Source organism: Ascidia mentula, chromosome 7 (genome assembly GCF_947561715.1).
Source record: "Ascidia mentula chromosome 7, kaAscMent1.1, whole genome shotgun sequence".
Lineage (NCBI taxonomy): Eukaryota > Metazoa > Chordata > Ascidiacea > Phlebobranchia > Ascidiidae > Ascidia > Ascidia mentula.
The window spans coordinates 19,495,395-19,511,013 of NC_138572.1; the positions used below are offsets into that span (position 1 = coordinate 19,495,395).

A 15,619-nucleotide genomic window follows, 5' to 3' on the forward strand; every position below is an offset into this window, starting at 1 on the left:
ATTTGTTCGGTTCTTCTTACAAGTCTTCAATTAATCTGTCTCTCTGGGATTTGGAATTGAAGTTGTTGTCAATTTATACAAGTTCCCAAGGTCGTCAAAAAAAGGCGAATGTTTATTTGCCGTCACGTGTTTTGCTACCTGTGACGTAACGGTCGATCCTTTTTTCTTTCCATCAAGAAATCAGACATGGATTAAAATGTGCTCAGATCATATCTGAAGCCTGTCGTGTGATATTTCACCAGTGTTTGTTACAAAGTTTACAAGCGTGAGCCATAGAAAGTGTCAACAACCAAATGTAGGCAACCAACAACTGTTGCAATGTAACTTCACTTTTTCAACAAAAATTAGCATTGTTTTGACGAAAGACTTTGAACCATAACATAGCAGTAATGACCATTAAGGCGATTGGTTCAACATCAGGGTTGATTTGAATGCTGTCACGTGACACATAGGCGTACATGTTATTTTATGGCAGGACTGGAGTTTGTATCAGAGGCAACTTACGCGATTTGTTCGCAACAGCGTAAGTTGCAATTAGTTCAACATGATGTGAGAGTCCTTACTACTTTAAAATAGACTGCCCTTCTGGCATAAAATTAACTTACTGCATTCCTTAAACGCTTAGTCTGCCATACAGCAAAACTTGATCAGATTTTGATACTGCATTTCAAACGTAAACCAAACAACAACATTCAGAAGTCCAATAAAGCACAAAAGAGGTTTAACAGTTTTTAGAGTGAGGTGACATGCGTGGAGCTTGTGTCTCTTTCCGTACATGAAACAACTTATCACTTCAGGGAGTTTTGGTGAAGCGAAGTAAGTGGATTTATGAAGAATGGGATTTTGTGGAATCCAAAACGAAGGGCGGACAGACAAATTTGGCCTGAGATCTTACTTTCGTCGGCCCGCTAATTGTAATCTGACTGCTGTCTTTTCATGCTCACACCCATATCATGGATAATCCGTATATACGTCTGAACAAGATTTTACAGTAACACTTAACCCAGGGATAAACTTATACGGTTTGTTACGACCATTGGAGCACACTGGCCTAAAGCATGGTGTATTTATGTAGTTTTTGCGCACTAAGATTTGGGCATTATCGGTCGGGCGCCCGTTCCATAAGCAAGCGTAACTTCGTTGCGATGGCTGAAATCATAGACGCCTACTTTTCAAATTTTCAAGGGCGTGGTTATATTGTGACATCATGATTTGTTACTATAACGTCAAAAAATAAATTTGTTTCTGAATTTCAATACATGAGGCGTATTGACCGCAAGGGCAGTGTTAATGATAAACGCATGACGAGATTGACGTATTATGACACCGACAAATATCGGGGCAGTCGCCTTCCTAGGCCTTCCCGGACTATGCGCATATGAAATATTGATTTAATCAACTTTGGTGTCAAACATTCTTTGAGCCAACACTTGACCCAAAACCCCACTAATTACCTGGAAGTGACTCAAATTCTCCATGGCAACAAGGCATGGATACATGCGAACTTAACTGTAAAATTAACCCCCATACATTACTGCTTGCTTCCATTGGCGAAACGTATTTTGAAAGTTCTTGCTCTCCTCAAACATATATTTATTTCCACACGGGTTAAATGTATGTACATGGATTACCGGCCAAATCCAACTCACACAGTTATTTACACAAAAATGGGCGCAAACTTACATGTGGATGCTACAAATCATGTCAATAACCAGTCAATTATTAACGTCATACAGAGTTGATTATGATGCGCTATAAAAACTTAAAAATGCAAAACGAGATCAGAAAAGATAGAAATTGAAAGAAAGTCTGTTTTTTAAAGATGTTAATGAGCATAAGGATATATAGAATGTAAATCCTAGGTTAAGATTTAACGAAGAAGTTCAGGTGGAATGAACATATTCCTAGGATCATAAGCTGATGTTGTTGCTCCGTCCATTTCACTTGCGAGTGCGTTTCCTTCATCAAGTCGGTGGGAAACCCCCCCTACAACCAACCAGAAAATACATAAACAACATGACCATATTTGTACAAGCTTTCTGTGTATCATTCCTTAAATGTTGATCATCTCGTTCTTTTCTTCTTATATTCCCGACAGACAATGTCATTCTATTCATTTTTGGTATTATCTAATACTGGTTCATAAATTGTCTAATAAAATTGATTTTTTTAAGATTTTTTCCAACTACAACTAACTTAATACCAAATATACGTTAATGAAACAAACACACACAATTATCAACAAACCAATATTTTCGTTGCATTCAGGACAACGGCTTCGCTGTGTCGCTCCACCACAGTCCCCGATGGCGTACACGTGGCCATTTCTACACTTGTACCAGTGACCTTTGTTGAAGTTCATCGCTCTCAAAACCATCTTCCGCTCATCTTCAGAAATCCCCAACCCCGAAAACAAGGACGGATTCTAGAACAACGCGAAATGATTTTTTTATTTTTGTTTTATTTTTTTACTCAACCACCTTTGACTTAATTTCATCCAGAAGTTTCTTCACTTTATCTTCCTTCAATTGTGAGTAGGGAGAAAGATCTTTCAACAAAACATTTTCAAGTTCTTCCACCTCTTCGCAATCCCTGTTTGTTTAATAGGAGTTGTTATGAAAACGTATTTGTAATAAACGAATATTTTTCACAAAACTCACTTTAAAATTGGATTCCTTTCAATCGAAGATTTGATGTTGATCAAAACCATCCAATGTTTTAGTCTCGCAAATTCCCGCTCCAAGTCGTCAATTTCTTGTCCAGAAAAATTGTTTCTTTCGTTTGTTAACCAACTGGAAATTTGACGACAACTTGTTTCAAATTCTTTCTTCATTCCTGGGAAAATTAGAACAAGGAATAAAGGAGGGAAGAACTCAATTGGTGACGTTTTATTACCTGTGGAAAATGTCCATGGTATCCTGTTCAGATTTTGTAACAAACTTGACAAACGACTTAGGCCATTGTATTTTACTTCCACCACGTGGACGTCGGTCATCGTTCGAATTCGTCTCTGGAAATTAGAGTTTGCATAAATTTCGTCTGGGATAAATTGGCAGAATATTCGACACCTCGTTTATTTCGTCAATGATTCCTTCTGCTTGCTTTTCAAAGTAAAGTTTGATATTTAAGTCGTTTTTTATTTTTCCTTTTAAATTTCCCGCTTCGGAGTTGATATTTTTGTTGTTCCCAGCGATTTTCATTTTGCATGCGTTAATCATTCTGTAATAAAAACAACTATACTAGAAAAGACTTTCAACTGATTTGAAACCTGATTTTTGAAAATAAGGAACATTTAAAACGGAAAAGCAAAATTGTTTTGGTTGTGGGTGGAATTCTGTAAAACACAAGTATTATATCATCCCTAATTGTAAATTTCGAAAGCTAGTATTTCCTTTTGCATTAAAACCTGGTTAAAATTTAAGCAAGAACTTTTTATTTACTCTAGTTGTTTGTTGATGACATTTTTGTATCTCCTCGATTTTGTTACGGGGGTTTTGCATCGTGGGCATTCCTTCAAAGCAATATTAATTTCTTCGTCTGTTTCTTCGTCGTTCATCCATTTATCCAGTCCTTGATATGTGAAAATATGTCCGCACTCCTCAAGTTGTACAAACCTATGCAGATAATACAAACAATATTGAGTTATTCCTGGATCAATAACAAGTTGAAGTTTGTACCCAACATCTTCTTCGTCCTCGTCCCCGAAAAATATTTCAGTGACCTTGTCCTTGTCACAAACTCGACAGAGGTCAGGGCACGTTTCGCCGCACAAACCAATACATGGATGACCACATTTCTTAGTTTTCTTTAAACATATCATTTGTTGCAATAGAGTGAGTACAACCTGTTAAAATACATACCTGGCATGGTTCGTTGCACGGAGGTCTATCACAAGGTTCCGAACACAACTTTGTGCATGAATAATGTTCGCACTTCCAACCGCAAACTTCTCTGCAAATATTTTGAAATATTCAGAGATGACGTTTCGTCTGCCATGCGGCGAGACTTCATCAGGTATAACGCAATTTTAAAGTGAACTACACTGAAACATGCAGGGGCACAGCACGTATATTTTATGCCAGAAAAACAGAACATTGTAAATTGCAATATGCCTGGCAGCAACAGGAATTTATATTCAGAGATGAACTTCTGACTTAGGTTCGGAAATCGGGTTTTGTAATTGTCTTCTTCATTTAAGTTAAAGTAGAAAAACATTGGAAATATGTTTCTCAAGTTTACTTTTTATACAAACTGCTTTGTTGATGTCACAACAACTTTAAACTATCTACTACTATGTATCAATTACTTACATGCAAGGTTCGCAAGGTTCTGAACATTTTTTTTTACATTTGCTGTGTTCGCACAACGTTGTACATTTCCTGGTGCATGGCGGACAATTCTGTGAGCAAGTAACTTCACATGTATGCCCGCATATAAGAACCCTCCCACACTTCCCCTTACACCTCTCGTGCAAACGACCCTGAAAAATATTTGAGAATGTTGTAGTTTGAACCACAGATGTAATAAAACCAACTTCGTGCAATAAATAGTTTGCTTTAACATAATTTTTATGTTCAGAAAGGAAAAAGAAAACATTACCTGAAAGCATGAGGAGCACGTTCCCTTGCATTGATGTTCACATTTCAGCATCACGTTGCATTTCTTTTTGCAAAGTCTTGGGTCTGGACTTGACGAGGAATGACACGAAACTTTTATTTTATGTCCACAAGAACTCTCCGCTTGAAACAAGTTAAAGAATTAGATTTTAACGTTTTTTGAATAAATTTGTCACCTCAACAGATATTGATACAAACAAAACTTATTCATAAACACGACAAGTGTGAAAGGAAAGATGTTGTTTCGACTTTTTCCACTGAGATACAACTTATGCTAAAGTACAGCGGAACAAACACACAAAAAGTAAGAAGATAGACAATGAATTTTGTACAAGCTTGGGTTTAAACACCCAAGAATCGGAAATTTTATCAGGTGGTTACCCATGACTGGAACCAAGCAGTTTGTAGTGCAAGGATTCCCACAAAAACGCATGCAATCGTGGCCACATTCCAATGTTTTGGAACAAGGCATATTGCAATGGAATGTGTCTGGATCTTGATGACAAAGTACTTCCTGTTCATGTTGACATCGGGGAATCACCTTCAAGATAAGACACAAAATATTAAACCTGTTTAAGTTATGGAAAAACTTTTAAATATATTTCTCGTACTCTTTTTCAAATCGGTTTAAAATTGTTTTACGTAACCGACAACAGTGCACAAATTTTGGTGCAAAGGATTAAATAAACGATTTTAATACCTTTGTTACAGGAACATTGCAGTCCCCACAATCCTCGTGACATTTTAAAGGACATATATGACCTTGAGGACACTTTTTAGCGCATGGTTTTCTGCACTTATGTTTGTAATGTTCTGTATCAACAGGATGACAACTCCTCGGGCAACTGTGTCCACACTGAAGTCTCACCCCACATACTTTGTCACATCCACCTGGAGAAGAAACTCGGTAACAAAACTTGCTTTGTTTAAATTCACTTCCCGACCTTCAGGTACTTTATTGAAGTCTGTAGCAACTGAGGCCTCAGTAATATGACCGGGATGATTTTTACAACAGAGCGGGAGAGATTTTCCGAACTGTCCGCGTTGCTTCAAGTCATCCACTATGTGTCGCCAAAGAGCACTCTTTTCTTGGAGAATCTTATTCAAAAATTCATCCATAAAATTTGATATGTAACATTTCTTAACATTTGATAAGAATTTACCGTGAAATTTCCAATGCAATACAAACCCATCTTGGCCCGGGAGAGAGCGACGCACACGCGGTTTTTGACCTTCAGGAATCCGATGTTTTGCTGAAGAAAAAATTTATTTGCTTTGTTCCCAAAAACATTTAACAATTTCCAACCTCGTCGTTGCTTCGGACGAGAGAGAGAAGAATGACGTCATTTTCCTCCCCTTGAAAATTATCCACTGCCGTGACACGGACACCCTGGTAAAGTTTCCTCTCCATAACCCGCTTGAAAGCAAACAATTGACCTGGAAAGTCATGTGTGACGTCACTGATGTTTATGCAACAATCACCACTGCACCTGTGTAAGCCGTGAGTATCGTGATTTGCTCGGGTTTGTAACCTTGACAGAAGAGGTACTGACAAAGTGCAACCATGTAGTCTGCCTCATGCTGGTTGGTCTGATAAAATATTTGTTATCGAATAAAAGGTCTTTGTGACGAAACAATCCACTCGGCTTACTTTGCTTTTGCCGTCAGAAACACTTTCCTCAGGTTCTTCGTGCGTAATAAAAAATACATTTTGGGAAATTCCCCAAATATTTTCGTATTTTTCCACACTGCAGTGGTCAATTAAGTCTGAATAAATGTCAATTCGAAGCAAGTCAGCGATTCTTGGTCGCATTCTATGTTGAACCCTCAGTTTTGTGTACGGTAATCCATTTTTTATCTAAAAAAAATAACTAGCATTACATTGTTGTGAAGTTTATGAAATTAAATATGGTCACCATTCGTTCGAACAATGAAATGTCCAAGTTAAATTTCACAGCAAGTTCGTGAACAGTCGGTGAAGGTCTGAGTTGCTGATGGTCGCCAATCAGTATCAGATGTTCGGTTGATTCGGGCATTGTTGTAACGATATGAGCTTCTAGAACCTCGGCGGCTTCTTCAACAATCACAATTTTCACCTAAACAACCGATATTGCTGGCGTGACTTGTTCAATACTTTATGTTGTTGGCAAATTGCTCACAGGTAATTTTCGAATAATGTCACGGTACTTTGCTGCTCCAGTTGTTGTCATTCCAATAACATCAGCTTTTTCCAGTATGGCGCGATCCTCGCTTTTATAGATTTCATGTAAACTTTTTGCAAGTCGGTTGTATTTGCAAGAGTGAATTTCAACCTTTTCCCTTATTGTGGTTCGAAAGTCAGCAACCCATCTACTGTTGTGAAACACACACATGGTCGCCATACAATCAACTGCACTCAATGCTAGTTGTTATCACTGAGTTGAGTTTAAATATTTACCGATACAAATTCCATCTTTGATCTGCACTCAACGTGTTTATGTTAGTTAGGTTTTGGGCAGATTCACTCGTCATGGCATCAATTTTTCCGAGTTCGTTCATTACAGCCTGTTGTCGTGTTTTCCCGCCTTTTCGTCTTCCATCATGAAGGTCACCTAGTTTTAACAAGGTCATATAATTGCATGGTTTGACTGTAGAAATTTTTGAAAGACACCATTGATGGAAGTTTATGAAATTATAATCTCCTGTTAGTTTAACATAGGCGTTGTTTTGTAGAAATACTGATGATGTTTATAATATAAATGCATTAATGGAATATCTTGTTGTACGACAAACAAACTAAGCTTTCATATGAAAATTGTTCAAATACCTTCAAATGGAAACGCAGACATTTTTCTGATAAGTTTTTCCCTGCGTTCTTTCTTTTCTGTTTCTGTCAAGTCGCTACGTAAAAACTTGGCCAACATTTCATCATCTGTGGTTGAAAAATAATTAATTTGCATAATCTTGGCCTTGAAATGTTTGACGAAGAAGTTATAGTTGAAATTTTTCCTTATTTTTCCGCTTTTACCAAGCATTTTTCACACAAGATCCTGAAATGCGATTTAGTGACAAAAGCACTCACCTGGCATCCTTTGTTCTTGAAGTAAAGCAGCTTCTTCCTCAATTTCAAGTTCACAATTCTCAATCAGGTCTATATTGGAAAATGAGAGTTAAATACGTCACAGATATGTTGCTTACATAATCTTACCTCTTATTTGTGAATGTTCCTGTAACCACTGCAGAGGACTTTTGTTTCCTGAAATAAATTAAAAAAGCCATAATAATTGAGAGCTGCAGGGAAAAACCCAATGCAATATATGTGCAAAAAAGCCAAATTAAAGATAGTTATCAAATATTTGCAAAAAAATTTCGGAACTTTCAATATTTGCACACTTGAAAAAACTTTAGTATTTTCACAAAGAAATTTGTTAAACAAGTTTTGAAGTCTACAAACCTGAAACCATAATTGCACAGTTAATTTCCTCTTTGCTATATCCACGTTTGGTTAGTGGTTTACAGTTTGGTAGCAAAGGTATACGTCTTAATATTTTTAAAACTAAATCTGCAAAGAAAGAAAAATTCCCAACCAGAAAATCAACATAAACAAACATTTCAACTGCCTGTTGGTGGAGGTTGAATTGATTTCATTTTAACAAACGGATATTGACGCATCCAATTGAACAACGTTTGGACATTGAAGGAACCTAAACAATATTAAAGAACAATAAGCGGAGAAACCCTTAATTGCTCCGAACAGAATTACTCACATGTGCGAAAAATACCAGCATAGAAATGTTGCAGGTTAAAGTGTTCGGGATGAAGTGTTTGAAAAACATTTGAAATTCTAATCAAAGCTTCTGCAAAGATTCAAATTCATGGCACAAATATACAATGTTGGTATGCACTCAAAAATACATACGACTTGCAACAAAATCCTTGTCAAGTTTAAAGTTTCCCATTGATTCCACGCCGAGCCATTCCAGAAAAGTTTTATTTGCTAAATCATATTTATGTTGGTAAATTTATAAAAGTTTTGTAACAAGCAACGCACGGTCTCGTGGGTGGCATTCGATTTGATTGTAGAGATGCACTGGAATAACTGAACGGAGTGTTTCCAAGTTCAGAATTACTTTAGTTGAAACTTCCAAAATCTCAATGTTTTCCATCATTTCCTCAACAAGAAGTTTCATTTCCTCTACGCAATATTCAACTTACATTTAAACTTCTTTTACAACTACATAATATGTTGCTTGTTATTTTGCCTTTTAATTTCCAAATTGTCTTTCTGTTAAACTTTGTAGCGTAGTTGTAACTTCTTTTCTTGCTCATTATTGTGCAATCTAGAAGGTTTTTGTTTTTGCATCTCCCTCCAACCCTTACAATTCCAGATGGATGGAATGCAATAATTCCTTCTAGGAACTGATCAAGTGCATGATTTGTGTAACAAACAACAAGAATTGGATTCTTCCGTTTTCTTGACAAAAATCCATCAAGCAAACGTAGATCATCGTTTGTGAGTCTAAGAACAAAACATATTTTTGTTACCATGAATAAAAAAACAATAAAACTTTGAATCTTGATCTCTTAAGTGTACAGAATCTATCCCTTGATGTGGGTTTAAAATAAACCAACTGACGGTAATCAGAAACACTTTGTTCAAACAAAACTTTAAACCTACTTGTTTGACAGCATCAGTTTCATGATAATTAAACCAATGTAGGTTTTTCCTGTTCCCGGTGGTCCTTGAATGATCGACAATTCATTTGTAAACGCATTGACTAAAGCTTCCCTCTGAGAATCATCAAGTGCTAATTCCTCAGCAGTTGGCCAACTGTTTTTATTCAAAATATCCACAAAACCAGGAGGAACTCCTAAATTGATGATTATTTTACGACTTAACAAAACAACTCATCACCTAAACAGTAAGTTCACTATTTTTAATGTTTAGGGCCATAAATTTTTACCTTCAAACACAGGAGAAAACTCAAAAAGTGCTTTTGCTGGATTGTTTCTAAAGTAAAATGGTGAGTTTATCCTTGTTTGACATCTCACAAGATATCTCTCCAATGGGATCCTATCAATTCCTACACAAATATTATCCCATTAACAATTTGCCAAATAAACCTGAAAATAACAAACACCTTGAAGACCGGCAAGTACATGACGATATGCCTCAAAGTAAGCTTCAGTTTCAATCATTTTGTACTCCTGCTGCATATCAATATCAGGCACTTTAAAGGTTTCATCAAAAAATGGGTCGAAATCCTCATCACAAACAGACATCTCATCTAAAAATAAAGTTTATTGTCTCAATAAACAAAGTTTGCATTGTTGCTGATATTGTTCAAAATCACCTTCGCTGCGAATTTCACCTTCTTCATAAAAATCATCATTCACTGGCGGTGTGATTTCTATGAGACTGGTGCTGTGAACAAATTCAACTTTCAAATATCCAAAACTTAGGTCATCAGGATTTCGTTGTGAAATTGTGGCAAAAAGTAAGTTGTTCTGCAAAGAAAAAGCTTTTTAAAATCAAAAGAGGTTTGGATGCTCACAAATGTACCTGAAAGTTGTCACATGAAAGACAAATTAAATTCCCAAACATTAGTCGTTTGCTACTTTGCCATCGAATGCTACTGAATGGTCGTGAATCAAAATGTATGCAATGCAGCATTCCTGAAAACAATTTGTTTTTAAATAAATTTTACCAAAAGGACTGGCCTAGATTGCTGCTAAATCATCCAACCAAGATATTGTTTTTTTAGGATATATACATTTCGCCTATGCGGCATCATCATTATTCTACTTCTGCTTTTATCCCAAAACCAACCCAACTTGTCAGTAAGAGATCCATGTTTAAACACTTCTATATAAATAAATTTTATTTAATTTTACCTCTTGGCCCAGGAAAAGAATATTCAACTTTTACTTTGTCGTAAACTTTAACACATTGTTTGTGTTTGCCTCCTTTACACGCACCCAAATCTGCACAACAGAATTTTAATAAAAGTTTATTCATTATTCCTTCAATCTGTTACCAGAAGACAAATGTTCTTGTATTCCATCCCGCAGAGGTCGAACAAAATCTTCTCGCAAAAGTCTAAACTGGACATCCAAATAATGCTCCTGGCTGTAAAACGTAAATTTTAAACAAAACAAAGGACAGAGAACCGATGTAATTGGAAACGTCTACTTCGATTGCAATGTCATTCACACTCAATATTCTTTTTACCTTTGGTAAGCATTGGAAATGAGGTTGGTTCTTATAAAAAGATTTTTTGTTGAGTGAATATCAGACTGTGTTGGAAATACAGGGATTTCTCTAAAATCATCTGGTGGCTTTTCACTGTGCATTGCTCCAGGGTTTTGCAGATGTTGTCTTTTAACATAAACGACCGGATATAATTTTAACATAATTTCAGTTAGTTTAGGGAACAAAACAACAAAACATACTTGTCCCGCTTGAGAGTTTCAACTTTGACCAGCGGCATTTCCTCGAACATTTCTTGAACTTCACCAAATATTTGTGAAATATTTTCATGCGATTGAAGATTCAAATTTTTAATTACATTTTCCACAATTAATTGAAGCATGGAAACCTGAATAAACAATGAAGCAATTAACTCCAAACCTTTGTTCACATTAATTTGAAGATAACGGTAATTTTTGTAGACAGTAGCACTCACTGTTTCTACCTTCCCAGTTCAACGCTTTTTATGGCCCAAATGCTTTTATACCCTTAGTTTGGCTTTTAAATTTCACGTTGCTGTTTACTTGCCTGCTTTTTTGAAGTCGTTGGCATCTTATTCATCCATCCTTTCATTAAATAAAGGCAATTAACAACATGAGTGACATCAACATTTCTCTGGTCAAGACTAAACATTACAAAAAGTGTTAAAGCTTTGGATACTTGAGATTTTTGAAAATTTATTACCTTCCACCAATATTTACGCCATGTAAAAAGGTGGAAACCTTCTCATGGAAGTTGCAATCCAGCGCAGTTTTTAAAACAAAATTAACAGATTGATGATTTGGAACATCATCTCTGCATATTTTTGCCAATGCACCAAGGATCATTTGGATCATGCCTGTACACGATATGCGAAGAAGTTAATTGTGGCAAATGTAGGTTTAAAGTGTACATGTTTCATTTTAATATTTTATTACCAATACTACAAAAGTTTAACTAACCCAGTTCCAAAAGCTTACAACGACAAAAACGTGCCTTAATTATGATTTACCTTCCCTCAAGTTTTGTTTTAATGTTAGGTGAAACCCTGATGATTCTGTTGATAAACGGATTGCCAAATCACTGGAAGTGATGTCCTCATTGTTAACCATCTCTTCAAGTGCTTTGTATGGAATTGTACTCGGAATACTAGAATTATAACAACAACAATGTAAGCTTAGTTTTTCTGAAGCCAAATATAAACTAACCATTTCTCATGATTTGCAGATGATGAGTGAGAACCACTTTTAAACGGAGAATATCTTCGTGAGTCTCTCGGTGAGTGGAAAACTCCTTTTTGTTCACGGCGACCAAGATAAGAATTCCTTCAATTTACATAAAAACACATCAGCAAACAGGCGATAAAAAATTTGCAACAGAAAGTTCTACACAGAGATTTTGTATTTGTCCAACACAGGCATTCATCAGGGGTTATTTGTATGTCCACCAAAATACTCGGTGCAAAACAAAACACATCTTTTGGCCCAATTTCTATATTATTGTTATTATAGATAGGCTTGTTTTAGAAACTTAGACGTTTTTACAAACACCAATCTACATCGTCACCCATTTACACATATACAAGTATAACAACAAAGTGACCTCAGTTGTTATAAACTAACCATTTCTCATGATTTGCAGATAATGAGTAAGAACCGCTTTTAAAAGGAGAATATCTTCGTGAGTCTCTCGGTGAGTGGAAAACTCCTTTATGTTCACGACGACCAAGATAGGAAGTTGAACATTCTGGTGAACCCCTTTAATTCACGTGAAATATCCTTGCAAACACCAGTAACGTCGAAAGATATTTTTCAGATTTTTCAAAACACATTTGTCTTCATACCAATTAGGTTGCATGTTTACCTGAAACATCTAAAGTAATTCTAGAGTACTAAAATTGTTTGAACAATTGCAACAGCGAATTCTATACAAACTCAAACCATTTTTCATCATTTGCAGTCGATGAGTTATAACCACTCTTATGCGGAGAATATCTTCGTGAGTCTCTCGGTGATTGGAAAACTTGCTTTTGTTCACGACGACCAAGATAAGAAGTTGAACATTCTGCTGAATTCCTTCGGAGTAAAATCATTTGGTTATTTTGTAGCAAACTTTCCAACGCAAACCAATTAAATTTCTTCATGCGCCGTTTGCTTTGACACATTAAAGTGTAACTGCAGTCATTATTTTGTGATGTCTGAGATGAAATGTGATAGTGATTTCACCAATATCAAGTTTTTTTAAAATTGGTTGCGTATTTGCGGAGATATGGACGTTTAAACTTTTTAAATGGGAAACACTGACGGGGTTTTCAACGGTTCACTGGCCATGACGTCACACTTCTTACAAACTGCCGTGGTAGCTTTGTAAATAATATTATTTCAATATATAAGCACACAAACGCCTACACCCAGACCTTCCACCAACAAACTTATTTCCAAAGAAACAAACAAAGAACCTAGTGGCACAATTTATGTACGTGGACCCGCCCTAATAAGTTAATGGCGATGGACAACATATTAAATGACGAAAAACTTAAAAATTCTACACATTCCGTCAGGCAAGCGATAAATTATCGCCTCGCAAAATTTGGCCACTCTTGTAAGAATATAAAAACCAGGACCAAGAAGTGCAACAAACCAGTTGATGCAGAAATTGTTCTCACCATTTTTCAGGATTTGCATTGGGAGAACCCCTGAAGGGAGAATGTTTTTGTGAGTTTCTTGGATTTTGACAAACTTCATGAGGACTTTTAAAAAAATATGACCTTTCTGCTGACCTTGTTCGTGAATGATGGGATAATCTGCGTAAACACAAAAATTGTTGATGACAACTTCCAAACCTGGTATTTTAATACTCAAACTTTTATTTAAGTAATTTACATTTGTAGTTTGTGGTTTTATTTTTTAAGTGTTTAAAAATGTTTTAGCAATTTACACTCTAATTAATTTAAGTTAAATTTCCCCACGGTTAAAGAGCCTTACAGGGTCACCCTCGAAAATCAGTCTGGGGTTAAAGATAATAGTAAGGAAGAAAATGCTAATATGGTAAAGACGTGGTGTCAATAGTTTCGGTTTACAGTTTTTTTTGTCATAATTATCTTTGTCTTATTTCAGTGGATCAAGAAACATTACTGCTCGGTATTTCTCGTTATAACAGACAGATATCGAATGGTTGAAGACAACACAGTATGATGTGATGTCACACACGTTTGCCATGAACCTCTATGACTGGTGAGTGACACTCAGGCAATCCGTTTATTCCTCACAAGTCACCTTTCAACCGTACGCGAAAACTTTGAACTTATAGTTCGAGTTATGGTTCATTCTGTTTTATCATTCACATCATTCCATCGAATGTCAATGGAAAGAAAAATTGCACATATTATTGGGGTCGTAAGAGTTTCCGGCTTTGGAAAAACCCTGAATGACGCGTCTTCGCACATTCAACCGCTTGTTGTTATAAATGAGTAATCATTGACAAATAGTAATATTTTTTCCTTGACAAAAAAATTAAAGTAAACCAAATCTACACTTAATTTGAAAAAAGTTGTTCATTTTGCATCTCGTAATCCGGATTTTTATGGACTTTTTTCACATTAACTTTGCATTCGTTCACCAAATCGCACTAAAGTTACGTTTGATTATGACAACTACTTATAGTTACATTCTTTTCCCGCTATACAATTTCATTGCAACATCGGATCACTAACCTCTATTATTATTCGGCTTATGTGCTTGTGTTCAGTGCTTTTGGGTAAACATAAGGTTAGAAATACGCGATACAGAACTTTCTTTGTCTTGAGGTTACAAAGTTTCTTATCCGTGTTCAATGAGGGCAATTCTGCTAACATCCGACTCACTGCGAATGCTTAGAGGCCTTAAAACAAACGTCGCACGGACATCTCGAATCTGGATTAAATTTCACCTGGGTTGGGTTTGATGTTGGAAGTCTTTCTGCTGCCCTGGGTAAATGTGTACGGGTGACGTTGGACGATGTAATTTACTATGGCTGCTCGCTGATGTAGTTGGCTCGACTGCTGAAGCAAATGAACGCGGTCCTGATAATCATATGCAAAACAACGTCAGTTATTCTGTCTTACAGCAACGTAAAGTTTTCATACCTAACAAAAAATCTGACATTTTCCTGTAAAACAACCCTCTAATGATAGACAACTTATTTAAAAAAGAACAAACAACCCGAAAACATTGCATGAGGTCTTACTTGAAACAGTATCCTCAATCTCTCGTTGTACTCTCCTGTCACGGATTGGAGTCCTTTCATCTCTCTCTTTTGCATCAGACTTAATCTTGGACAGTGTGTTGACAGTTACACGTAAGTTTGTATCTCTTCCTGAAGATATTCTTCGACTCGGAGAAACAATTCTATTAAGGATTGGTCTCTCGTCAGATTGGTGCCGACCAGATTTTGATTTTACTCGTCTTGCTGTCATTTTAGGCTTAATTCTGCGTGAAATGTGAAGAATGACACGGAAAAAACTACTTAACCCTGAACTACATGAATGTTTACTGGCAAGTAATTAAAAAAACTAGTTGCTTTGCATGGCTTGTGAAATGACAATTTTACACATGAAATATGAAATCACAAACACATTTTGTCAAACATTTTCAATCAAGTAATTTCTTCAGATAAGCAACTTGTCAGGACACCTTAGGAATCGTATAAATGTCACCAGAAAACTTCAACGTTTACTGTGGGACCCGTCAGCCTTACTGGGGTGTGACGCAGCATAGGACATTAACGCAAAATCTGTTTGGAAACTGAATAGGAATTC

At 36.2% G+C, this 15,619-nt stretch overlaps 1 protein-coding gene across 1 annotated transcript; it reads right to left on the reverse strand.

Moving 5' to 3' along the window:
- Nucleotides 1-1,595: 1,595 nt before the first annotated feature.
- LOC145908554 (NFX1-type zinc finger-containing protein 1-like) lies at nt 1,596-15,319 on the reverse strand. Its single transcript, XM_082995853.1, has 48 exons — nt 15,049-15,319; nt 14,752-14,884; nt 13,490-13,627; nt 12,765-12,899; nt 12,447-12,581; nt 12,033-12,149; nt 11,837-11,973; nt 11,530-11,683; nt 11,374-11,470; nt 11,049-11,194; nt 10,828-10,974; nt 10,634-10,725; nt 10,491-10,580; nt 10,159-10,271; nt 9,950-10,103; nt 9,737-9,883; nt 9,580-9,679; nt 9,274-9,489; nt 8,858-9,114; nt 8,647-8,790; nt 8,515-8,592; nt 8,363-8,452; nt 8,216-8,299; nt 8,050-8,157; nt 7,804-7,851; nt 7,678-7,746; nt 7,423-7,527; nt 7,054-7,207; nt 6,776-6,968; nt 6,533-6,712; nt 6,268-6,474; nt 6,107-6,206; nt 5,923-6,053; nt 5,780-5,869; nt 5,561-5,714; nt 5,317-5,507; nt 4,998-5,157; nt 4,600-4,739; nt 4,311-4,480; nt 3,861-3,951; nt 3,678-3,805; nt 3,441-3,614; nt 3,069-3,219; nt 2,896-3,010; nt 2,661-2,835; nt 2,481-2,592; nt 2,248-2,425; nt 1,596-1,986 (listed from the first exon to the last, which is right to left on the reverse strand). Exons 1-48 carry the CDS (start codon nt 15,275-15,277, stop codon nt 1,871-1,873), a joined length of 6,573 nt encoding a protein of 2,190 aa, XP_082851979.1. The 5' UTR covers nt 15,278-15,319; the 3' UTR covers nt 1,596-1,870.
- Nucleotides 15,320-15,619: the final 300 nt, after the last annotated feature.

What these genes read in the sequence shown, in the direction of transcription:
- LOC145908554 (XM_082995853.1), bottom strand. Translation starts at nt 15,277, where the DNA reads ATGACAGCAAGACGAGTAAAATCAAAATCTGGTCGGCACCAATCTGAC. An exon ending in CTGTGCAATTATGGTTTCAG is followed by an intron (nt 7,852 to 8,049) that starts GTTTGTAGACTT and finishes AATTTATTTCAG; the next exon opens with GAAACAAAAGTCCTCTGCAG. An exon ending in TGGATGAAATTAAGTCAAAG is followed by an intron (nt 2,426 to 2,480) that starts GTGGTTGAGTAA and finishes GCGTTGTTCTAG; the next exon opens with AATCCGTCCTTGTTTTCGGG.